Raw genomic sequence first — 25,304 nt, forward strand, 5'->3', positions numbered from 1 at the left:
CCTTAAATATGAAACACCAAAAAAGGGATCCAGTTGGGAGTGAAGAACATGGGTTCAGGTGTGAGTTGGAGGTGATATTAAGCATACTTGAAATGTCAAGTAGGCAGTTACACATTTAGGTCTGGAGCTAAAGTGGAGATCTCATGTGAAGGTAGGAATTTTCGAGTCATCTTTGTTTAGGTAGCAAATTAAAACTGTATACACATAAGATCACTTAGGGCTAAAAAGTATATCTTGAAAAGAAGAGCTGGCCTAATCAGTTGAAGACTGATTAGAGGTGGATGTGCCTTCACAGAAGACCAAAGTGAAGTAGCTAGAGAGAAAGCAGGAAAACCAGGATAGTATTCTGTTACGGAAACCAAAGGGAGAGTATTTCAAGAAGGAGAAAGTGTTCAACAGTATCAAATGCTGCTGAGATTTCAAGCAAAATGAAGTCTGAAAAATTCTTGTTGGATTCAGGGAATTTTAGACATCATTGGTGACTTCTAGAAATCATTGTGACAGCTTTTAGTAGACTGATGAGAATGGAAATTAAACTGGAATTATGTGGCATGCAGATAAGGAGATGGTGAGTTTGAACATCTCTAAAAGCTTGACTCTGGGGCAGTTGAAGAGAGAGGGTGCTTCTAGTGAACTTTGTAGTGAGATGTTTTGTTTGTCTTTTCTTTAATGAAAATGACTCAAACATGATTAAAGATTAGTGGAAAACATCCATTTAAGAGATTGACAATGCTAGAGTAAATGGATAGTTTGTAGTAAGGGTTATAGGAAGGCAGAAGAGGATGGGATCCAAAATACAGTTAAAAGATTAACCTCAGAAAAGTTCAGGGATATTTCTAATATTGTAACTTTATTAATAGAGGAGGATGGGTGATGCAAGTAAATTTACATTCATGGTAGTAGAAAGACGATGTTTCCCATCTGATGTTTATTTTCTCCATGAAATTGAAAAAGAGAGAAGAGAAAGGTTAGATGTTTTAGGAAAGCAGGCACAGATTTAAAATAGTCATTATAAAGTGAATTGACCAAAATACATATGTATAATAGGATTGCTAGGAAGTGTAAGGACCCATTTGAGGTTAGTTATGATGAATATCTAGTAGATAGAATGCCTCAAATATTTCCTGGCTCTTGGGGTACTGTGATAAAAGAACTCAGAATGTTGTTTTTATCCAGGATTCACTAGAGGGATTGCTAACCAGAGGGATGAGTTTAAGGTATTGGCAAGTGTTGATTATGTACCTAAACTGGATAAGAGAAGGAAAATTAAAAAGAAGAGGACTAATCATTTGAGAGAATGTATAGGGGTCAGTGAACTAGTGGTTCCAGTAAAGTCGAAGACCATTATGGTGGGTGGGGTTGAACAAGCAAGCTGAAAGAAGTTGTGATCTCAGTGCAGAGTATTTGAATTGATGGTGTTAGAAATGGAATAGTTATGAGCAATGACTAGAACTACAGTGTGACCATGGAAGTGGGAGGCTATGATAGAATAGATTAGGCCATTAGAAAGGAGGAAGTCAAGAAGTGAGGATATAATATTGGGGTGGGTTATTCAAGTAGACACCTACATCACCCAGAATAATGGCAAAACTTAGGGTGGAGAGAAATTGTAAGTTGGTTGCCAATATTGTCAATGATAAGGGGGTGAAAGATATTAATGAAGGGTAAGAGGTAACAGCTAAATGCAAGAGCCTTGTAAAAACAGAATGATGTTGATACTGTTATTTTGGCAAGAAGAATTTGAGGATTATGTGTGCCAAGCACTCTTGCGAGGCACAGAAGACATGTAAATATTGCAAGGCCCCTGCCCTTCAGGAGATTATAGACAATAGAAAAAGACAGCCTCATGAGCAGTTAGTGACAGTGCTATCTGCAGGTATAGTGGGAACTCCAAGGATGGAATGGTTATCTAACTGAAGAAGTCATTGAAGGTTTCACCGGAGCGATTATCTCTGAACTGAATTTCATGTAATTCCTGAAGTGGAGGAGGGGTGAAGGACATTACAGGACGAATTATAAGATGTATGCCTCTTAACAATGATAGATAAAACATAAACTCAGTAGCATCCCATTGCACTAAGTACTATTATAACATGTAGTTCTTTATCATTGGAATATTTCTCTCTCTTGGCCAATAATTCTATTTCTTTGTTCTTAGACCTCAGCATTGTTCTGTAATGGGGCGATTTAAAGTGTGTGTGTGTGTGTGTGTGCACCTGCGTGTGTGCCCTTGTGTTTTTTGAGTTATGCTTGAAATAATTTATTACTGAATATAAATGAAAGGGGTGTGCTAAAAACAAGTAAAATAAAATCACTTTCATGCATTTGCTTTTGTTAATACAAATGCCCATTCAGTAAATTAAATTCCTACGATTATTGGTGAAGCTTTGTTTTAAACCACAAGGATTCAAAGATAAATGTGGTGGTCTCTGATGTCAGGGAGCTCACAGTTTATTATGTTCCAAGCCCAACAAGATATAAGTGTAATTTAAAATACTAGCCACTGGGAATGCTGTGTTTTGTTTTTTTTTTTTTTTTAATAAGTTGTTTCTCCTAAGTCCTCAGACGCATATTTAGAATGTTGATTTCTTTTTTTTTTTTTTTAAAGAGAGCGGTTGCTTGAGGATAAACAGCTAGGTTTTTTTTTTTTTTTAATTAATTAATTAATTAGTTAATTTATGGCTGTGTTGGGTCTTCGTTTCTGTGCAAGGGCTTTCTCTAGTTGTGGCAAGCGGGGGCCACTCTTCATTGCGGTGCGCGGGCCTCTCACTATCGCGGCCTCTCTTGTTGCGGAGCACAGGCTCCAGATGCGCAGGCTCAGTAATTGTGGCTCACGGGCCCAGCTGTTCCGCGGCATGTGGGATCTTCCCAGACCAGGGCTCGAACCCGTGTCCCCTGCATTGGCAGGCAGATTCTCAACCACTGCGCCACGAGGGAAGCCCCCTAGAATGTTGATTTCTTATTCCTTCACTGTTTAGGGAAGAAGTTTGATTTCATCAAACTATGAATATAGTTAAATAAAGCTTTGATTAAAGTGGTAGACTTATTCTATAATATTAATACTCAAAATAAGGTATGTCTCTTCTTGAATTAAGAACCTCTCTAATTTTGGCTTTATTCCTTGAAGGTTGTGAAGATGAGAAAAGAAGTGAAGAGAATCCGAGTTTTGGTTATCCGAAAACTTGTCAGGAGTGTTGGCAGACTGAAGTCAAAAAAGTTAGTCATTTAAAGTAATGGTCCTATGACTAATAAAATGTCAAAAGTTGTCTTTATTCAGTATTTACAAAATTTGAGGGTAGGACCTAGAGGAGTAATTAAATGTCTTACTCATACAGCACTTTGTTTTATATGTAGATAGGATCTGAGTGAGATAAAATGTGCTCTGTCAGCATGTCCTTACATAGTTTGGACCATATTCAATTAAGATATATGATAAATTCTGTTTTTTTAAAACTCTTCTTGTGGCTTTTTCAAAGTGAAAATCCTTTGGGGTTACTTATGTATTTTATGTTATTAGAAGTTATTTTTTTAAGATGTTGATATAGTTTAACAAATCAAGTGATACCTTGAATCAGTTATAAAGATTTCATATCACCTTATTCCTTGAATTGATAATTAATTTGAAATCTTTAGTACCTTTTGGAAATGTTTATCAAAACATTGTGTTCCATTTAATTTTTTTGAAAAAATAGTGTTTTGTATTTTTGGTATCACTAGTATTAGAGAAAAAGTATGTTTATAGTTCTTATGCTTTAAGCATGAATACTTACAAAGTCTTCAAATGTGTCTTGTTTCTGATTAATTTCTTGTTTTTTCTTTTGTGAATGTTTCATAAGATAGCCCTTCTCTCTGATATAATCGTGTATTTAACATCTTTATGTATTTATTTAATTCCAGAGAACAGTTGTCATTTAATAAAATTATATCCAACCTTGTAGCTTATGAAACTTAACTGTAGCTTATAAAACTTACATGAAATACAATGTGCTATTGATTGATTAGAAAGTATTATTTGGCTTTCCCATTAAGGAATTAGAAGGCAAACTGTCTATCAGTGGTAATAGTCATTAATATAATACCTGGACAGTGCTTATGTTTGCCAGAAGCTTGGGTTTGTTGGTGGAATTGGGGTATGTGTTGGATGGGGGAGAGGGCAGTGCAGGATAACAGAATGTTTGTTACTTAGAGATTTATTAAGCTCTTCTAAAAGAAATGGAGAAACTTTTCATTATGATACTAGTCTAAAATAAATGGTTTTTCTGGCTACATATTGTAATGTGTCTTTTGCAGGGGTACCAAAGATGCACTGTTGAAAAACCAAAGACGAGCACAACGATTGCTCGAAGAAATTCATGCCATGAAGGTAAGAAATTGTGTGGATGTGTATATATGTGTGTTTCCATGTCTCCTGTCAGCCTGCATTCTGTGTGTGTTTGGTGTTACTTATTTGAATATAATTGTGAGTTTACCAAGACTTATTTGTGTGGGTCTGTTTGGTGAAGAATGTAGCACGTTTAGAAAATTGTAATATGTTTGTTTGCATTATTCTATGTTTTTTACGGAAGTTGTTAAAGTACTAGACTAATTTGAGTCAAAACTATGCCAAACTAAACTCATCTATGTTTAATAATGCTTCATACCTAAGATTTTTATTTTTACTGTAACTTTAGGCATGAAGTCTAAGTTAAGATCAAGTCTAAGTTAAGTTCATGCTGTTTGGTAATGTGGATGGTGATATTGGTGACTGACATCATGCTTTGCCTATTGCCAACTCAATAAATTTTTGTGTGGTGGTGTCAGCATTTTATTCAGCTCTGTAGTAACTTGAAATAGAATTAGTATTGGACCAAAATGATCCGTATTTTTGTTTTTCTTCAGCCAGACTCTTCACTAGCATAATTTTTAGGTCTTCTCTCTGTTCTTACTTTGTGGAAACTTTCATTTACCAAATGACATACTATTAAATGTCTGGGAGACTGTTTTATTGCAGAACTGAAAAACAACATTTGGTACCAGCAATTACCTTAATTGCAGGGTCATTTTGCATGTATGTTTGACTATTACATTTTGGTAGAACTTCTAAGTTTTGAGATAGATAAAAGAGCAAGAGAAATCTCTAACAATATTTTAATTGAGTTAGATTATCAAAGTTTCTCACAATTTTTTCCTTTTGAAGGATGATAAAGTGTCCTATAAGACAAAGTTATCATAGTTAATCTGAATAGAAACTGATGTAGGACATGATTCTTTGGTGTGAGGTATGGTTTTTGTGGGGGGTTTTTAAATTTGTTTTATTTCCACAGGACTGTAAAATTCATGGAATCCATTTGATATGTCATAAGTTTTAATACCCTTGTTGCCCAGTCATTGATTCAAAACACTCTGTATTTGACTCTTAATTATTATTTGTATCACTTTGTATTACACATCATTTAGACTTTTTCTTTTTTTTTCCATAAAATTCCTGTGAGAAATAAAATCTTTAGAGATTTTTGTTTTTGAGGATAACACTAAGGTAGGAAGTTATGGTTTATGCCGTTGTCTTTCACTTTCTCTTAACCAAGCTCCTTACTAAATTACATTCCTTACCTAAATTTTTCCCTGTAATTTCTTCTGAATAGTCATTTTTGTAGTCCTAAATTATTCGGAGGCTTTGAGCTACTATATAATTGCTGATTTTATTTTACCATGGAAAGGATGGCTTATATATAATAAGCCTGTGTACAGTATATCAGGAGTTTGGTAACAAAAGGTATTCATTAATCTTTAAAATACTTCCCTCCCATAACTCTCAATAATGAATTTAATTTAGTTAATTAGAAAAAGTTGTCCTATTTTATCTGTATGTGAAACTTATTTTCTGTAATTCGTAAACCTCATCAGCAATAGAAAATCAGACTCAGTGATAATTAAAGTTCATAGGTTTACAAGATTACTATGTCATGATCATAGTTTTTGTTTGTTTTGTTTCTGTTTTTCCTTGTGTTTATAAAAGACCACTATGGAATTGTTGCCTCATAGAAAGCTAAAATTCCTAGCCTGCTATAGTCCTTGAATTCATAAAATTAATAGTATATATATTCCTTGAGTTAATGTCGGTGGTTAGCGTGGTTTAGTTTGGATACTCTGCCTTCAACTCCTTTTGTAATGGTATTTAAAAACTGGATTAAATCTAAGTATAAAAACCAGAAAAAGAGTAAGTCTATATGTTTGCTCTCCTTACATGTCAAATTTCGTTCTTCATCCATGGTTCTTTTACAAAATTGGTCTACTTTTCTAAAAGAAGCAAATACATAAAGCATTTTTTTAAATTGAAAGGTCATTTGTAATTTCTTAAGGGAGTGTTTATCGTGTACATGGGAGTATCAAAGAAATAGTCACAAAACAGAAAGCTCACAGTCTCAATTAAATTTGGAGAAAAACCTCTTCTTACTCATTTTTCCAAATGAATTTTTTCCTTGGCTCATATACCATTACATATTTAGTCTTGTTCTTGACATACTGTCCTATACTTGCTTTATATGATAATAGGGTATTTTGTTGCAAGAGGACTTCCTTAAGAAGAAAACCTGATATATTTTTAGAAATGGGAGTTTGTTTTTTCTGGCCAAGGGGAAGAAAATGGCCTGATCTTTATGATACTATAAAATGATAAATTCCAGTTTTATAGACTGTAATGTATAAATACGAAAGAAATCTTTGCTACCTTTTCTAATAGTATTCACACTTTTAACTTTGATACTAGTATATACACTGGCTTTTGAAACAGTTCCTTTTTCTTTGGATATTAAAGTAGCTTATTGACTTTTACAGATCCCTAAGTTATTTAGCTAGAGAAGGAGATGGTAAAATTAAAGCATACAGTGAAATTAATCAAAATGTACAAGAAATCTTTTTCTCAACAATAAAGGTAATATAACTAGCTTTTATTATTTACTATGTGCCAGGCACTATACTGTATGTTTTATATTCACTATCTCATGAAATAGATATTATTACCCCTGTCTTACAGAATAGGAAACTGAGGCTTAGAGAAATTCAGCAGCTTGTTCAAAGTCAAATAGTTGTTAGGTGGTGAACTAACTGTAACTAATTAAAAAGCTGATACTGTTAGCCATTTCACTGTACTGCTTCATTAAGATGAGAACTTCTGAAATATATCTAGTCTCTACTCTCCTAAAGATTGGATTAAGTAATATAATAAGCATGAAACTTTCCCTCTAGGAAAAAAAGGCCCAAAGATGTGTAACAAGTTTTCAGATTCTTTAATTCCTCACAGCTAAATATACCCAGTTACCTCTTTTTTGTTTTTTTTACTTTCTCCTCTCTGAGGCCATTAATTTTCCTTATGCTGAATATTCCTATGCAATGATAATTTGTATATCCTGTGAGATCTTGCTCTGCCTGCTACCTTTTACTTCTCTATTTTAAACCTCTTTCACCTTTTGTTGCATTTTTTTTTTTCTGTTTTTACATGTTCTACTCTCTATTATTAAAAGCATCCTTTGAGCTTTATCAGCTGTTAGAATTGCCTTGTCTCATGCTCCATCATAGCCTGTTTCTAAGTGGTTGTCATTAGTGGATCACAGATAGGAAAATGGTGTAGATTATGATCTTTAGAAGCATTATATAAAATAAAGTAAAGTAATACATTATCAAAATAATATGATAACTACAGTTGACCCTTGAACACATGGGGTTTGGGGCTCTGACCCTCTGTACAGTTGAAAATCTGGGTAATAATTGGGTATAACTTAGTGTGGGACCTCAGTATCTGTGGTTCTGCATCTGCAGATTCAACCAACCTTGGATTGTTTAGTACTATAGTATTTACTCTTGAAAAAAATCCTCGTGTATGTGGACCCATGCATTTCAAACCCATGTTGTTCAAGGGTTGACTATATATCATATCATTTGAACTTCACAACTCTAAAGTGGGCAAAATCTTAATTTAAAGGACATATTTAGACATGTTCTAGACTGCACACACCCCTTGGTTGCGTGTTTGTCATATATAGTCATATATTAATTCGAATTTTATGGTATTTCAGGTTATATATGCTTTTTAAAAATTTATTGAGATTTTTCTCTGTAATTTCACATACTATGATTTTGTTAAGTTTTTTCCATTATGAATGCTTAAAAAGAAATTTGCCAAAGGGTAAAAGATGCCTTATTTGTCCTGAAAGTATACTGTGTTAATTATTTGTTTCAAATTAACATTTAACTCACTTATTCTACTAAAGTAATAGTATTAATACTATTGTTATTCTGAGATTGTAATTATTTTTGATAGTTTCATCTTTTATTTGTAAGCCAATCCAAAGAATCATATCATCAAATCAGACTCATATATTAGAGATCTTACCTAGAATCCAGCTTTACTAATAGTTTCAAAGATAGATGCAATCAGAAGGCATAGGTGAACATAGGAGAGATTTAGGACTCTCCATGATTCCATAGGTCCTTCCTTTCTGCATCAGACATGTACTTTCTGGCACAGAGTAGATGAGATCTTTAAATGAGGAAGTTTAAGTATTACCTAATAGCAGCGAGCATTTAGATTTTGAAACTTATGCATTCTGTACCCCAAGGTTGTGTAGCTTACATGATATTCTCCAATGTGCCATACCTCATAAATTCATAGATTCTGGGTTAGTTTACTGTAAGCATCCTTAACAACAGGACATCCCACTGAGAGCATTCATTAGATAAGGACTTTCCTCCTAACAAAAATCATTAGCATATTTACCAGGAGAACCAGTTATCAGCATATTAACAAGTAGATTAAACTCCATCACCTACTTTTCCCTGAGTTTCTTCCTTGTAAGGGACGTGAATAGATCCCAAGACAGCTGTTTTAATTCTTCCCCTCTCTCATTTATAATAGTATGCCTTTTGGCATTTTTTCCTTTTGTTTGTATTTCCCTCTAACTTTCTGGAAAATATTTCAAACCTATAGAAAAATTGTAATGTTACAGTATAATAATAATACATTGTATCACATACATGTTTGTCCCTTTACTGGTAATGGTGAGTTCCAGTCACTTGGTTTAGATGTTGTCTGCCAGATTCCTCCCTTTTAAAGGTACCTTTTTCTGTTTGCATTTGTTAAGTAATCTGTGAGATGATAACTTTGAGACTATGTGAATATCCTGTGGTCTTTTCACCCAGTGACTGATGTTCTTTGGCTGAATCAGTTAACAGTTTTTTATTGTTTCTGTTTCTCTGGTGGGATTTTTTATTTCTCTGATAAGATTTTAATCCATTGAGAGGAATTTTTTTTTTTTTTTTTAATATCATCGAGGATAGTGATAATAGCCATTTGTGCTCGTGGAGAAGAAAAGATATTTCTTTTTCTTGGTTCTTCATCTGCTGGGTAATTTTGTTTGTTTTTGGCCATGCTGCGCAGCATGCGGGATCTTAATTATTCCTCAACCAGAGATCGAACCTGTGCCCCCTGCAGTGGAGACACGGAATCCTAACCACTGGTCTGCCAGGGAATTCCCATATGCTGGGTAATTTTGAATTGTGCTCTGGACATTATGAAGATTAAGCAGAGGTTCTGTGTTTGGTTATTTTTCTCCAGTGAGTGGTGGCTTTATCAGTTAACTTTTGGAATAGGCTTTAATTTCAAACAGTGTTTCTTGGACAGCACCTCTAGCCTCAGTTCAGATCTTTTGCCTTTTAGTGAGATGCTTTGAATCTGTTCCTTGGATGAGTTATTTAAGCTTAGGGATTCCTTGTGTGGTTCTTTCCCTCCTGGGTTTCCCCTGCTTTCTAAGTGGATAATGGACCCAGGCTTCACTGTTCCATATGTTCCTCAGCCACTGCTCCTGAACCATGCCGACTGCAGTTAGTCTTAGGTTGCACTCTGAAGAGATGATGTCTTAGTTGTATAGCTTCCCATCTTTACTCCTAGTTTGCTTAGACTCTACATCAGAGCCTGTCTTCTTTCATTTACTCTGCTTTACCTTCAGGTAGGGTTTTTTGTAGTGTGTCCAGGTTTCATGTTTTGCTTTATTTTGTTTTTTTGGAGGAAGGGTTAATCATATTATCTGTTAGTACCTTAGTCTGTTATATCCAGAAATGGAAGTACCGAAAGTTAAAAGTAATTGTAAATAGCTGAAAAAGAGGACTGAGCACCCACGACACTGACACTGTAAATTTAGGTCTTAGAGAGATGGAATAAGTAAAAGAGACTGAGAAAGTGTAGGCAGACAAAGAGAACCAAGAGAGTATGGCATCTAGGAAACCAAGTGAAGAGACTATTTCAAGAGAACGGAGTGATGAACTAGGTGTTTATGTTGATATTGTTGTTCTTGTTTTCAAAATTAGCAATATTATTATTATTATTATTTTTTTTTAACTTAACATTAAATGTATTTAACATCCGTTTTCTCCTCTGGAGAATACAGGTAATACTTAGAGAGTTTTTTTTTGTTTGTTTGTTTGTTTGTTTTTTCACACACACTGTATTTTATTTTTACAAGAGATAAATAGACTGACACCAAGCATTGTACATGGATGACCACAACAAAAGCAACAATGATTTCAATTACCAAACATGAAACACACTCATACTATGTCATAATATTGACATTCAGTCCAGTAATCCTCCACTGCAACAGCTCCTTTACTTTGCAGTGAAAATTGATTTGTATATTCTTTGCCTCTGAGTTCTTGTGGGATTTTTTCTTTTTTTAAATTCAACCAGAAAGTCACAAAAATTATACTCATCCTCATCAGTTCACTCAGTCCCATGTAATTAATTTTTTTTTTTTCATCTTGATCTTTTGTTAGCACTTTTATGAGCTCATCAGTTTTTCATTAGAGTTCTGAAAATGCTTATTCATTCAGTTCAGCAGTACAGTCAGGTACCAGAAACCTGTACTTGTCAGAGTCTATTCCATGAATTTCCTGAAGATGAAACCCTTTTATAGGAACATATTAACAAAAGCATCAGAGTACACCCAGAACTGTCTGTAAATGACAAAAGACTTAAAAATGACCACGGTTAAAGATTTGATGAAAGTTCATAATAATGCAGTTGACAAGAAAATTAGTTATTTCTGAGATATACATTTTAAAGCAATAACTAGGATTATGACTTATAACATTATACCAGAACATATAAGATTTTTAGAAATTTCATGTAATGTCTGAAACATTTATATTAACATATTTCCATACAAATAACCCAATGAAAGTTTAGTATTAGTTGTTTTGTTTGTTTGTTTATACTGCAGGTTCTTATTAGTCATCAGTTTTATGCACATCAGTGTATACATGTCAATCCCAATCGCCCAATTCAGCACACCACCATCCCCACCCCACCGCAGTTTTCCCCCCTTGGTGTCCATATGTCTGTTCTCTACATCTGTGTCTCAACTTCTGCCCTGCAAACCGGCTCATCTGTACCATTTTTCTAGGTTCCACATACATGCGTTAATATACAATATTTGTTTTTCTCTTTCTGACTTACTTCACTCTGTATGACAGTCTCTAGATTCATCCACATCTCAACAAATGACTCAGTTTCGTTCCTTTTTATGGCTGAGTAATATTCCATTGTATATATGTACCACAACTTCTTTATCCATTCGTCTGTTGATGGGCATTTAGGTTGCTTCCATGACCTGGCTATTGTAAATAGTGCTGCAGTGAACATTCGGGTGCATGTGTCTTTTTGAATTACGGTTTTCTCTGGGTATATGCCCAGTAGTGGGATTGCTGGGTCATATGGTAATTCTATTTTTAGTTTTTTAAGGAACCTCCATACTGTTCTCCATAGTGGCTGTATCAATTTACATTCCCACCAACAGTGCAAGAGGGTTCCCTTTTCTCCACACCCTCTCCAGCATTTGTTGTTTGTAGATTTTCTGATGATGCCCATTCTAATTGGTGTGAGGTGATACCTCATTGTAGTTTTGATTTGCATTTCTCTAATAATTAGTGATGTTGAGCATCTTTTCATGTGCTTCTTGGCCGTCTGTATGTCTTCTTTGGAGAAATGTCTATTTAGGTCTTCTGCCCATTTTTGGATTGGGGTGTTTGTTTCTTTAATATTGAGCTGAATGAGCTGTTTATATATTTTGGAGATTAATCCTTTGTCCGTTGATTCGTTTGCAAATATTTTCTCCCATTCTGAGGGTTGTCTTTTCGTCTTGTTTATGGTTTCCTTTGCTGTGCAAAAGCTTTGAAGTTTCATTAGGTCCCATTTGTTTATTTTTGTTTTTATTTCCATTACTCTAGGAGGTGGATCAAAAAAGATCTTGCTGTGATTTATGTCAAAGAGTGTTCTTCCTATGTTTTCCTCTAAGAGTTTTATAGTGTCCAGTCTTACATTTAGGTCTGTAATCCATTTTGAGTTTATTTTTGTGTATGGTGTTAGGGAGTATTCTAATTTCATTCTTTTACATGTAGCTGTCCAGTTTTCCCAGCACCACTTATTGAAGAGACTGTCTTTTCTCCATCGTATATCTTTGCCTCCTTTGTCATAGATTAGTTGACCATAGGTGCGTGGGTTTATCTCTGGGCTTTCTATCTTGTTCCATTGATCTATGTTTCTGTTTTTGTGCCAGTACCATATTGTCTTGATTACTGTAGCTTTGTAGTATAGTCTGAAGTCAGGGAGTCTGATTCCTCCAGCTCCGTTTTTTTCCCTCAAGACTGCTTTGGCTATTCGGGGTCTTTTGTGTCTCCATACAAATTTTAAGATGATTTTTTCTAGCTCCGTAAAAAATGCCATTGGTAATTTGATAGGGATTGCATTGAATCTGTAGATTGCTTTGGGTAGTATAGTCATTTTCACAATGTTGATTCTTCCAATCCAAGAACATGGTATATCTCTCCATCTGTTGGTATCATCTTTAATTTCTTTCATCAGTGTCTTATAGTTTTCTGCATACAGGTCTTTTGTCTCCCTAGGTAGGTTTATTCCTAGGTATTTTATTCTTTTTGTTGCAATGGTAAATGGGAGTGTTTCCATAATTTCTCTTTCAGATTTTTCATCATTAGTGTATAGGAATGCAAGAGATTTCTGTGCATTAATTTTGTATCCTGCAACTTTACCATATTCATTAATTAGCTCTAGCAGTTTTCTGGTGGCAGTTTTAGGATTCTCTATGTATAGTATCATGTCATCTGCAAACAGTGACAGTTTTACTTCTTCTTTTCCAATTTGTATTCCTTTTATTTCTTTTTCTTCTCTGATTGCCGTGGCTAGGACTTCCAGAACTATGTTGAATAATAGTGGTGAGAGTGGACATCCTTGTCTCGTTCCTGATCTTAGAGGAAATGCTTTCAGTTTTTCACCATTGAGAATGATGTTTGCTGTGGGTTTGTCATATATGGCCTTTATTATGTTGAGGTAGGTTCCCTCTATGCCTACTTTCTGGAGAGTTTTTATCATAAATGGGTGTTGAATTTTGTCAAAAGCTTTTTCTGCATCTATTGAGATGATCATATGGTTTTTATTCTTCAATTTGTTAATATGGTGTATCACATTGATTGATTTGCATATATTGAAGAATCCTTGCATCCCTGGGATAAATCCCACTTGATGGTGGTGTATGATCCTTTTAATGTGTTGTTGGATTCTGTTTGCTAGTATTTTGTTGAGGATTTTTGCATCTATATTCATCAGTGATATTGGTCTGTAATTTTCTTTTTTTGTAGTGTCTTTGTCTGGTTTTGGTATCAGGGTGATGGTGGCCTCATAGAATGAGTTTGGGAGTGTTCCTTCCTCTGCAATTTTTTGGAACAGTTTGAGAACGATAGGTGTTAGCTCTTCTCTAAATGTTTGATAGAATTCACCTGTGAAGCCATCTGGTCCTGGACTTTTGTTTGTTGGAAGATTTTTAATCACAGTTTCAATTTCATTACTTGTGATTGGTCTGTTCATATTTTCTGCTTCTTCCTGGTTCAGTCTTGGAAGGTTATACCTGTCTAAGAATTTGTCCATTTCTTCCAGGTTGTCCATTTTATTGGCATAAAGTTGCTTGTAGTAGTCTCTTAGGATGCTTTGTATTTCTGCAGTGTCTGTTGTAACTTCTCCTTTTTCATTTCTGATTTTATTGATTTGAGTCCTCTCCCTCTTTTTCTTGATGAGTCTGGCTAATGGCTTATCAATTTTGTTTCTCTTCTCAAAGAACCAGCTTTTAGTTTTATTGATCTTTGCTATTGTTTTCTTTGTTTCTATTTCATTTATTTCTGCTCTGATCTTTATGATTTCTTTCCTTCTGCTAACTTTGGGTTTTGTTTGTTCTTCTTTCTCTAGTTTCTTTAGGTGTAAGGTTAGATTGTTTACTTGAGATTTTTCTTGTTTCTTTAGGTAGGCTTGTATAGCTATAAACTTCCCTCTTAGAACTGCTTTTGCAGCATCCCATAGGTTTTGGGTTGTCATGTTTTCATTGTCATTTGTCTCTAGGTATTTTTTGATTTCCTCTTTGATTTCTTCAGTAATCTCTTGGTTATTTAGTAACGTATTGTTTAGCCTCCATGTGTTTGTGTATTTTATGCTTTTTCCCCTGTAATTCATTTCTAATCTCATAGCGTTGTGGTCAGAAAAGATGCTTGATATGATTTCAATTTTCTTAAATTTACTGAGGCTTGATTTGTGACCCAAGATGTGATCTATCCTGGAGAATGTTCCAGGACTTGAACATTTGAGAAGAACTTGAGAAGAACGTGTAATCTGCTGTTTTTGGATGGAATGTCCTATAAATATCAATTAAATCTATCTGGTCTATTGTGTCATTTAAAGCTTCTGTTTCCTTATTTATTTTCATTTTGGATGATCTGTCCATTGGTGTAAGTGAGGTGTTAAAGTCCCCCACTATTATTGTGTTACTATCAATTTCCTCTTTTCTAGCTGTTAGCAGTTGCCTTATGTAATGAGGTGCTCCTATGTTGGGTGCATATATATTTATAATTGTTATATCTTCTTCTTGGATTGATCCCTTGATCATTATGTAGTGTCCTTCCTTGTCTCTTGTAACATTCTTTATTTTAAAGTCTATTTTATCTGATATGAGTATAGCTACTCCAGCTTTCTTTTGATTTCCATTTGCATGGAATATCTTTTTCCATCCCCTCACTTTCAGTCTGTATGTGTCCCTAGGTCTAAAGTGGGTCTCTTGTAGACAGCATATATATGGGTCTTGTTTTTGTATCCATTCAGCAAGCCTGTGTCTTTTGGCTGGAGCATTTAATCCATTCACGTTTAAGGTAATTATCGATATGTATGTTCCTATGACCATTTTCTTAATTGTTTTGGGTTTGTTTTTGTAGGTCCTTTTCTTCTCTTGTGTTTCCCACTTAGAGAAGTTCCTTTAACATTTGTTGTAGAGCTGGTTTGGTGGTGCTGAATTCTCTTAGCTTTTGCTTGTCTGTAAAGCTTTTGATTTCTCCATCAAATCTAAATGAGATCCTTGCTGGGTAGAGTAATCTTGGTTGTAGGTTCTTCCCTTTCATCACTTGAAGTATATCATGCCACTCCCTTCTGGCTTGTAGAGTTTCTGCTGACAAATCAGCTGTTAACCTTATGGGAGTTCCCTTGTATGTTATTTGTCATTTTTCCCTTGCTGCTTTCAATAATTTTTCTTTGTCTTTAATTTTTGCCAGTTTGATTACTATGTGTCTCGGCGTGCTTCTCCTTGGGTTTATCCTGTATGGGACTCTCTGCGCTTCCTGGACTTGGGTGGCTATTTCCTTTCCCATGTTAGGGAAGTTTTCGACTATAATCTCTTCAAATATTTTCTCTGGTCCTTTCTCTCTCTCTTCTCCTTCTGGGACCCCTATAATGCGAATGTTGTTGCGTTTAATGTTGTCCCAGAGGTCTGTTAGGCTGTCTTCATTTCTTTTCATTCTTTTTTCTTTAGTCTGTTCCGCAGCAGTGAATTCCACCATTCTGTCTTCCAGGTCACTTATCCGTTCTTCTGCCTCAGTTATTCTGCTATTGATTCCTTCTAGTGTAGTTTTCATTTCAGTTATTGTATTGGTCATCTCTGTTTGTTTGTTCTTTAATTCTTCTAGGTCTTTGTTAATCATTTCTTGCATCTTCTCAATCTTTGCCTCCATTCTTATTCCAAGGTCCTGGATCATCTTCACTATCATTATTCTGAATTCTTTTTCTGGAAGGTTGCCTATCTCCACTTCATTTAGTTGTTTTTCTGGGGTTTTTTCTTGTTCCTTCATCTGGTATATAGCCCTCTGCCTTTTCATCTTGTCTATCTTTCTGTAAATGTGGTTTTTCATCCACAGGCTGCAGGACTGTAGTTTTTCTTGCTTCTGCTGTCTGCCCTCTGGTGGTTGAGGCTATCTAAGAGGCTTGATGGGAGGCTCTGGAGGTGGGTAGAGCTGACTGTTGCTGTGGCGGTCAGAGCTCTGTAAAACTTTAATCCACTTGACTGTTGCTGGGTGGGGCTGGGTTCCCTCCCTGTTGGTTGTTTTGCCTGAGGCAACCCAACACTGGAGCCTACCCGGGCTCTTTGGTGGGGCTAATGGCAGACTGTGGGAGGGCTCACGCCAAGGAGTACTTCCCAGAACCTCCGCTGCCAGTGTCCTTGTCCCCACGGTGAAACAGAGCCAGCCCCCGCCTCTGCAGGAGACCCCCCAACACCAGCAGTTATGTCTGGTTCAGTCTCCCCCAGGGTCACTGCTCCTTCCCCTGGGTCCCGATGCACACACTATTTTGTGTACGCCCTCCAAGAGTGGGTTCTCTGTTTCCCCCAGTCCTGTCGAAGTCCTGCAATCAATTCCCACTAGGCTTCAAAGTCTGATTCTCTATGAATTCCTCCTCCCGTTGCCGGACCCCCAGGTTGGGAAGCCTGACGTGGGGCTCAGAACTTTCACTCCAGTGGGTGGACTTCTGTGGTATAAGTGCTCGCCAGTCTGTGAGTCACCCACCCAGCAGTTATGGGATTTGATTTTACTCTGATTGCGCCCCTCCTACCGTCTCACTGTGGCTTCTCCTCTGTCCTTGGACGTGGGGTATCCTCCTTGGTGAAGTCCAGTGTCTTCCTGTCGATGATTGTCCAGCAGCCAGTTGTGATTCTGGTGCTCTCGCAAGAGGGAGTGAGAGCACGTCCTTCTACTCCGCCATCTTGGTTAATCTCGCAATATTATTTTTAAAGTGTAAACTCATTTATTAGATCATAATTATTGATGAATTTTTCAAGTTGTCGTTCTTCTGTGGTCTAGAATACTTTGCAGAACTGTGGTGATAGAATTAGAAACGGTTTTGTTCTTGCTCATGTGATCCTAAGCATGCCTTCTCTCCTTCTTCCCCTTCCCTGTCCTATTTCTTTCTGTTAAAGTATATTTAAATCTCAAAAGTCTGAAATTGTTTCCACATTCATATTTTCTTCCTTTACGTCTGAAACCTAAAAGCTGCAAACACTGTTCCAAGTATGAAAGAGGCATAATGTTTCTCTTTCTTGTTTGCTTCCCCATACTCATTGAGCATACCCACATTATGGTCTTTTATAGCTACAAGATCAGCACTATAACCTGTAATTCTCTTTTATAAATCTGCACTTTTAATTTAGATTATTTTTCTCAAATGCATTATAGAAATCAAGTAATAAAGAATTTCTTTAAACCTTTAGGTAACTTTAAAGATCCTCAATAAAAATTTTCAACTTAGGGTAGTATGTCTAGTTTGTTGGTTTTAAAGTTAGTTATCAGAAACAGAAGAATGAATAGGCTCTCCATTTTACAGCCAGCTTAGCCGGTGCTCTAAGAGCGGTTAACTTCTAATTCAATTTTCTTTAAGGGAGAATTTTTATTGCCTCTGAAGGCAAAGCAAGATGCCCTGATTTAATATCCTTCTATACTCAACTTGTGACATTTGAAATGATAAACAGGAAGTCATAGTGGTGTTTTAAAAGGGCAAGGGGTCAGTATATACCGCTCTCCTCACACTCATGCAACAGTGTTTAGAAACAGATCATCACATTGGAATTCTAGTTTGCTTTCCTGGCCTGTGGTTTCTGCAGCTTTAAGCCAGTGTTTTGAATAGCTCATAATCCTGAAATCCTTAGCAGTGTTGCATCTTTAATGTGTAGGGGTCATGATTTTCATTGTAAGCTGTGTTGATATAAAGATGTTATATCAAGTCTATGGTGGCCTTAAAATATTTTTGTCTTTTAAATAAGAGCAGTGGTAGCAAATAAAAGTGGTATCCATTCTCTGCTTTTTAACCTTATTGCTTCTATTTGAAAACAAAGGAAAAGGTACAGGTCCTTGTTGGTAAAAGTGAAGTGCTATTACCATTTACTGAGTCATTATATACATTTAATTTTAAAATAAAAAACTGACTTTGGAATTGCTTCAGTCCAGATAAGCCTAGTTCAAAGGCTACTGAGTGTGTAAACAGGATTTAGGGGTAGGAAGGAAGGAGTATCACATGAGCCTTTTTTCCAAAATTTTTTTTTTTTATTGCTTTCTGTTTTGTTTTGATTTGATTTTTTTAAGTTTTGTAATTTTGGAAATTTGAACTTACAACCTTGGCAGGACATTCCTACTAACTGTGAAAGTATCCAAAGCCCTTTTCAACTTTTAATTTTAAAAAATTTGGACAACTAGTAGTACTATCCTAATTCCAATATGGAATAATGTGGTGATTAAGAAAAGGGGCAAATATTACAACATATTTTGTTGGAAACACACAGTGGGAGACAAAGGGCCCCAAAGAAAAGCAACAATAAGAACAGTAAATAACTTTTTTTTAATGAGATTTTCTTTTTATTCAACTGCGATATCACCTGAATTTTGGGTTAAATGGAGACAGATTATTTTTAAACATTTACACTCCTTAACTTGAACATATGTTGTATGTTGTTAGATTTCTGTTGTAATGGAAACTCTGTATTCTTTATGTTTTTTTCCCCTATATGTTAGAATAACTCATGTTAGTGTTTTGCTACTCAATTAGTATTTTGTGACGAGAAAAACTCAGTAAATGTTCTGTTTTTTTCTTGGCTGTGAAGAATTTTATTTTTTTCTCTACCTGCCACTAGATTATGTAAACTATGTAGTCTTCTAAGAAATAAAAATAATCCCAAGGGTAGTGATTGCTCCCATTAAAAGTGCTTTTTTAGCAATTTACATTGAAAATGTGTAGTTCTTTTATTCTCCCCTTCTATAAAAACTAAACTCTTTACAAGGCATATTAATTTTATGTATGGGTGAGGTAGGGAGAGAAATTCTCACTTTTTTAATTCTTGATTTTTGTTGAAACTCAGTATATTAAAGTAGAACTTATGAGTTTTGGTGGTAGTGAATCAAGAACTACAGTTATTCTTCTGTTCATCACAATCTAAGATAGCCTCCTAGTTTATTAATGATCATATATCTTCTAAGACCCATAAAATTTGCAACCAGAAAAAAAAATGTACAAATAAAAAAATGATTAAGAATTTACAGTACAGCTATTATAAATTCATATCATATACTCAGGTTAGTTAACTACATTTTAAATTAGAACCTATTATGTATGTAGATTAATAGGTTTCTGCTGTCAGGGAACATACTGTTCTGTGGGAAACAAGTGTATGAGTCTCTGTATGATATATACCATACCGTGTTACAATCAAAGATTTGTAGGAACCTCGAGAAGGGATCGATTTATTTCATTACTTACAGAATTTAGGGAAGATCTTACAGAATGCGTGGCACTGAGTTGGAACTTGAAGAATAAATACGATTCTGTTTTAGAAAAGGTAGTCTAGGTAAATAGAGCACAAGAACAAAGCATACAGGTCTGCAAGTACATTGTGTGATTTCGAAGGGCTGCTTAGGACTCTGTTGCTATTATAGTATTCATTTAGCACATTGAACCGTAATAATTTCTTTATATGACTCCTTTTTTACGGATAGAATATTATCTTTCTGTCTCCAGTGCTTAGTGCACTAATTGACATAAAACAGACATTCAGCAAGTATTTCATTAATGAATTGATGTTGTGGCTGGAATATAGATTGAGAGGAAGAACAAATAGCTGAAGATAGTGGCTAGATGGAAGATGTGATTACAACTGAAAGCCTTTTGGGAAATGTGGATAATCAAAGGTTTTTGAATAATCATATGTGTTTTCTAGAAAGAGAAATTTGGAGGAGAGTGGAAGATTGATTAAAAGGAAACAAGATTGGAGGTGAGATCCCTGATTAGAAAGCAATTACTGGCTTAATTTTTTCATTCATTAAGGAGACATTTATTAAGGTTATCTTTATGGAAGCTAATATGCCATGTGATTCATTGATCCTGCTCTGCAAAAATCGTACACTATCAGAGAAAGGAGCTGGTATGCGCAGTTTTAAAAACTGGGTAAGTTATGATAGGGTCTTTGAAAGTCTTAAAAGAGCAAAAGGTTGCTTCTAGCTAGTAATTAGGGAAGGTTTCTTGGAAAAGTTTAATAAAAAATTTTAATGTTACTGATTTATCAAATTGATATGATTTCCTTGATAGTATTTAATTGAATCCCAATTAGATAGCAAGGATACTGTGTCATGTAACAACTTTACTTCCCAGACTTAAATATTATTTATAGCACTAGGAAGCTCAATTTCAGATATAAGAACACTGCTCATAAATAACGTAATAATAATTTTAGTTTTTATTGAGCACCTACTCTATGTCATGTTCTTTGCTACAGCCTACATATATGATCTCTAATCTTCATAGTAGCTCTTCACGGTTCCTAATTAGCCCCGTTGTACTGAAGTGGAAACTGGGGATCTACGCGTTAATTGCCTTGCTCAGAGTTACACTACTAGAGCATGGCAAAGCCAGGATTCAGTCCAAATCTATCTGAATCAATAACCCATGTTCTTAACACTCTACTAACCTAACCTCTCTTAAGAATTAAGTGCACAATTTTATCAGGAATAATTAGGTATGATCAATGTGCTTTTGCATTGTGCTTTTAATGATCACTATTAATTGAAAAGTGAAAATAATAGTGAAATAATACATCATCATTGCTTCTTTTGGAAAAAAATAGGATTTATTTTTAATTTGATATAATTAGAATAGTTGGGCCTCCCTAAAGATACAGAGTGTCTTGTTATCCATAAAGGATTTTGTGTGTGCATTTAACATTTAGAAATAACATCTGGAAGCTAAATACCAAAACAATCAATTCCCTTAGGACTGTGAATTGGTAACTGATTATATTTCAAAACATTTTTGTTCCTTACTCAGTTTGGCGCTATATTTTAAAAACATTTGAATGTAACGTTCTAGAATCACTTGATGCAGGTTCTTTAAATTATTAACACATAGAAATATATTTAAGAAATAAGTATGTATTTTATTATCATATATGCCCTTGAAAAAGATTACTGAAAACTTGAAGGTTCTAGAGAAAATACTTTGAAGGAATTAGAACTTATAATAACAAATAGTTTGACTTTCTTGAGACTTTGAAAGATTGTTCCTTATTCTTTCAGTTAAAGACTGCTCTCTTTTAACACATACCTATACCCTTTAGAGTACCTCCCTATATCTTAGTCATAATTCTAAAATTATAGGGAAAATCTGCCTCAGTCACCTAATACAATTTTCCTAAGGCCTTTTGATGAGTTTCCTAGGTGCTACACTCTTGGGGGGAAAATGTGCTATGAGCTTATGTAATTGTTCATTAAATTTGAGATTTTGTTTCTTTTTTTGTTTCCTTAACTCTTTGTGGTTGGCTAAGGAAACCTAAACTTGCATGGGTATGTAGATATAAAAAATTCAGGAATAAAAAAGTGAATATAATATATTCATACCAAGCAGTAATTTTGTCATTTTTTTAATTTGATATACTAAATAATAAAAAATAATACCTATATATATCTCACCTCTTCTAATTATTCTTATTCTTAACACTTTATTCCAAATAAAGTGCTTTTAAGTATTTTATTTACTCCTTATAAATTTGCCACGAAATAATGCCTTTTTAAACAAATGTTTGGATTCTACTTCAAAATGGTTAACTTTTATCCCCAAAGCCAGCCATTTTGTTAGAAGAGAATCTCTAGAATGATGAAAGAATCTGTCCACTCTGACTTATTCCTTAGAGTGCAGAAGTGTTCTGTGTAGAATCTTTGGGTTGATATAATTGCTCTGTCTCATTTTCTCTGCCTGCCTCTTTGAACATGACAGAAGTGGATCATTTTATGTGCCAAGAACAGTTTAGATCAGGGGAGGGGAGGATAAAAATGTTTTGTTCTGTTTTCTAAAAGGTATTTCTATTGTGAGAGATAGGAGTATATCGTGACAAGGTGGTTTTGGAGCTTCATTTGACCAAATTATTTGATGATGTTTATGCTTAGTTAATATCTATTTTTAAGTGAAATGCAAATCTTTGGACTATTGAATTATATAAGTTATTTTTAGCACACTGATATTGTAATTATTTTTGTGTCAGTAATTATTTTCATATCTTGATGAAAATAATTTATAGTTGAAAGATGAATTCCGTTTAGTTTTTAGAATATGAAGATTCAACTTTAAACATGAAAGTCAAGTTGGAAGTAAAATGAGACAGTATAGTAGTCCCTTATCTGCAGGCATGCCAGGACCCCCAGTGGACGCATAAAATGGCAGATGGTACTCAATCCTATAAGTACTATGTTTTATCCTAAACGTAAATACCTGTGATAAAGTTTAATTAATAAATTAGGCACAATAAGAGATTAATAATAAAATGGAACAATTTTAACAATATACTGTAATAAAAGTTATGTGAATGTGGTCTCTCTGTTTAATCAACCCCTTTAACTCTGCCAAAAATGTGGCAGAGGCTTCATCATTGGCAAATGCAGCTTTTCCAGTAAAGCTAGTGTCACTTGTTTCAGTGGATCCCTGGCTGCAGTCTTCCTATAGGCTCAGTGCTTTCTGGTGCAGCACATGGCCGTCAGTTGGAACGCGTTTTGTGTTCATGTCTTCCATCCACAGATTTAATGCCTTTTCCATTTTAACTGAGCACTTATCCGTGATTTTTGCAGTTTGAGGTGCAGCAGCAAAACTAGCCTGAATTTCTTTTTCTTCTTTAGCACCCTCAGCTTAGGACTTTTTTCTTACTAAGTCGAGAACTTCCACCTTTTCACTTAAAGCATGTTATCGCTTCTTTTTGGCATATTCGAATTGCCAGTGTCACTACTCTGAGGCTCTGTGATACCTCAACAGTCAATTTGGTAGGAGATGGCTTCTGAGTGACTAACAGGCAAGAAACCTGGACAAAGGGATGATTGATGTACCAGGCAGGACAGGTCAGAATGGCACAAGATTTCATCGCACTACCCAGAATGGTGGTGCACAATTTAAAACTTATGAATTGTTTATTTCTGGAATTTTTTATTTTCGATCTGCCGTTTACCATGGGTAACTGAAACCACAGAGAGCAAAACTGCAGATAAGGGGAGACTACTGTACTATTTGTTGATACTTAGTAATTCTTTTAACTGGCTGCCAGCAAAAACCTGACACTGGTAAAATTTCCTAATGGTAAACCTACTTTGTTTTATTATATCATCCTCATAATCAGCAACCTAAGTTAGCTTTTCCTGTTGTCTACCAGACCAGTTCTAATTCCTTGTGGGTATTAAAAGCTTTTTTATCAGTTGGCCTCTCTCTTCCTGACCATTTCTGTCTACATGTTACAATCAATATTATATCCCATCCACATACTTTGTGCATTCCTGTTGTTAAGTTTCTGTAGCTTTATCTGATAACAAGGCAGAATTCACCACCTCGTACATGCTCTTAACAAAACCAGAGTGAATCATTTTCACAGCCTTCACCATCCTCCAAAACAGTGATTTTGTTGGGGGAGGCAGAGGATAAATGTGCGAAGATTCATGCCTGGGGACATATATCATAGTGAATGGGATGTTTGTGCAATTTGAGAAAGGTCCCCCAGTGATTCTGGGTATCGTTTTATTTTTCCCACCATTGAGAGCGACAGCACTGAGGAGAAGTTGCCCTGCTACTTCATCTTCATATGTATAGTACTTGGGTGATCAGTTTTTAACAGTCTATTGCAGTGCTTGCTCCTTTGTGTTATGTCAGGTCATTTGCATGTTATTTTGAAAATTAAACTCTACTCTTTCTGGTTATTTGTATTTTTAAACAATGCCTGATATTCTGCACAATAGAAGACTCTCAGTAACATATTTCAAATATTAATGCGCACATCTATTATAAATAGATATTTAAAGAGGTTATAGCAAAGTACCATTAAATTTTTCTAATCAAAATGAAGATAAATCTCTATCAAAGTTGTTTGGTAATTTTTTTGTTTCTTTTTCTTATACTCCATCTAATACTAATGCTAGAGACTTTATTATTAGTTCATTTTTAATTTCAGATTTAAGAATTTGAGTTTCAAATAGTGAGTTTTTTGAACTAAAATCAACAGTATGTTGATAACTTTTAAGATGAGGAAGGGTATAATTACAACAGCAAAGAAGAATAAAGCCATTTGTGTTATTTCCTGAAATTTTTAACAAGTTGGGTTGATAACTGTTTTTGTACCATTAACTAATTGTGTGTCGTTGAGTCTGTTTCTTCATTTTAAAACTGGAAATAATTCCTGTCTGACTTCTTTGCTGTGGGGATTAAATAAAATATGCAATATCAGTGTTCCTAGTATAGTACTCTTTTAATAAACTTTTTAAGATTTTGAATCTCTGTAGTCTTTCACTCCATATAAATAGCACAGATGAAATATTATTCAAGATAGCCATTGCCTTCAATACCATTTTTTTTAAGGTAGGCCAAAACTATTCAACGACAGAGTTCGTGAACAGAGATCTTTTGGAGATGTACTATACCACGCAGTCCATCATCATTGTCCGTGTTGCATTGTGAATTTAGACCAGTGCTGAAATCATTCTTATTATTTTAGTTTGTACTGTAGGATCCAAGAAATGAAAGTTTTACCTGATATTGTTTAGTTCTGTACTTTGCCAGAAAAGTTTGCACATTTTTATAATGTTGTTTCAGAACCATCCTCATGACCAAAGTACTTTATTTCAGCTCAACAAAAATATACTAGGTCTGTACTTTGTATGACAAATACTGTGCTAGTTTATAGATATATAGAAATTAATATGGCGTTTGCCCTTGAGAAGCTTATAGTCTAATGAGAGACATGGACATGTAAACAGTTTCACTACAGTGTATAGTACACTGATAGATGTATTGGAGGAGCACCACTTAGTACTGCTTTGAGGATTCAAGGAAAGCTTCCCGTAGCATGAAGCTGAGTCTTAAAAAGTGACTGACTATAACTTCACAATGTAAGAATGTA

The 25,304-nt window shown here is 35.0% G+C and overlaps 1 protein-coding gene across 1 annotated transcript in view; it reads left to right on the forward strand.

The window, feature by feature from the left end:
* The window catches only part of SRFBP1 (serum response factor binding protein 1), a 66,810-nt gene that overhangs the window by 7,754 nt on the left and 33,752 nt on the right, over positions 1-25,304 (forward strand). The window contains exons 2-3 of the mRNA XM_061188081.1: positions 3,128-3,216; positions 4,291-4,363. Coding sequence (XP_061044064.1) covers positions 3,128-3,216; positions 4,291-4,363 — 162 coding nt within the window. The remainder of the gene's footprint in view (positions 1-3,127; positions 3,217-4,290; positions 4,364-25,304) is intronic.

The sequence above is a fragment of the Eubalaena glacialis genome, chromosome 4, assembly GCF_028564815.1.
Source record: "Eubalaena glacialis isolate mEubGla1 chromosome 4, mEubGla1.1.hap2.+ XY, whole genome shotgun sequence".
Classification (NCBI taxonomy): Eukaryota; Metazoa; Chordata; class Mammalia; order Artiodactyla; family Balaenidae; genus Eubalaena; species Eubalaena glacialis.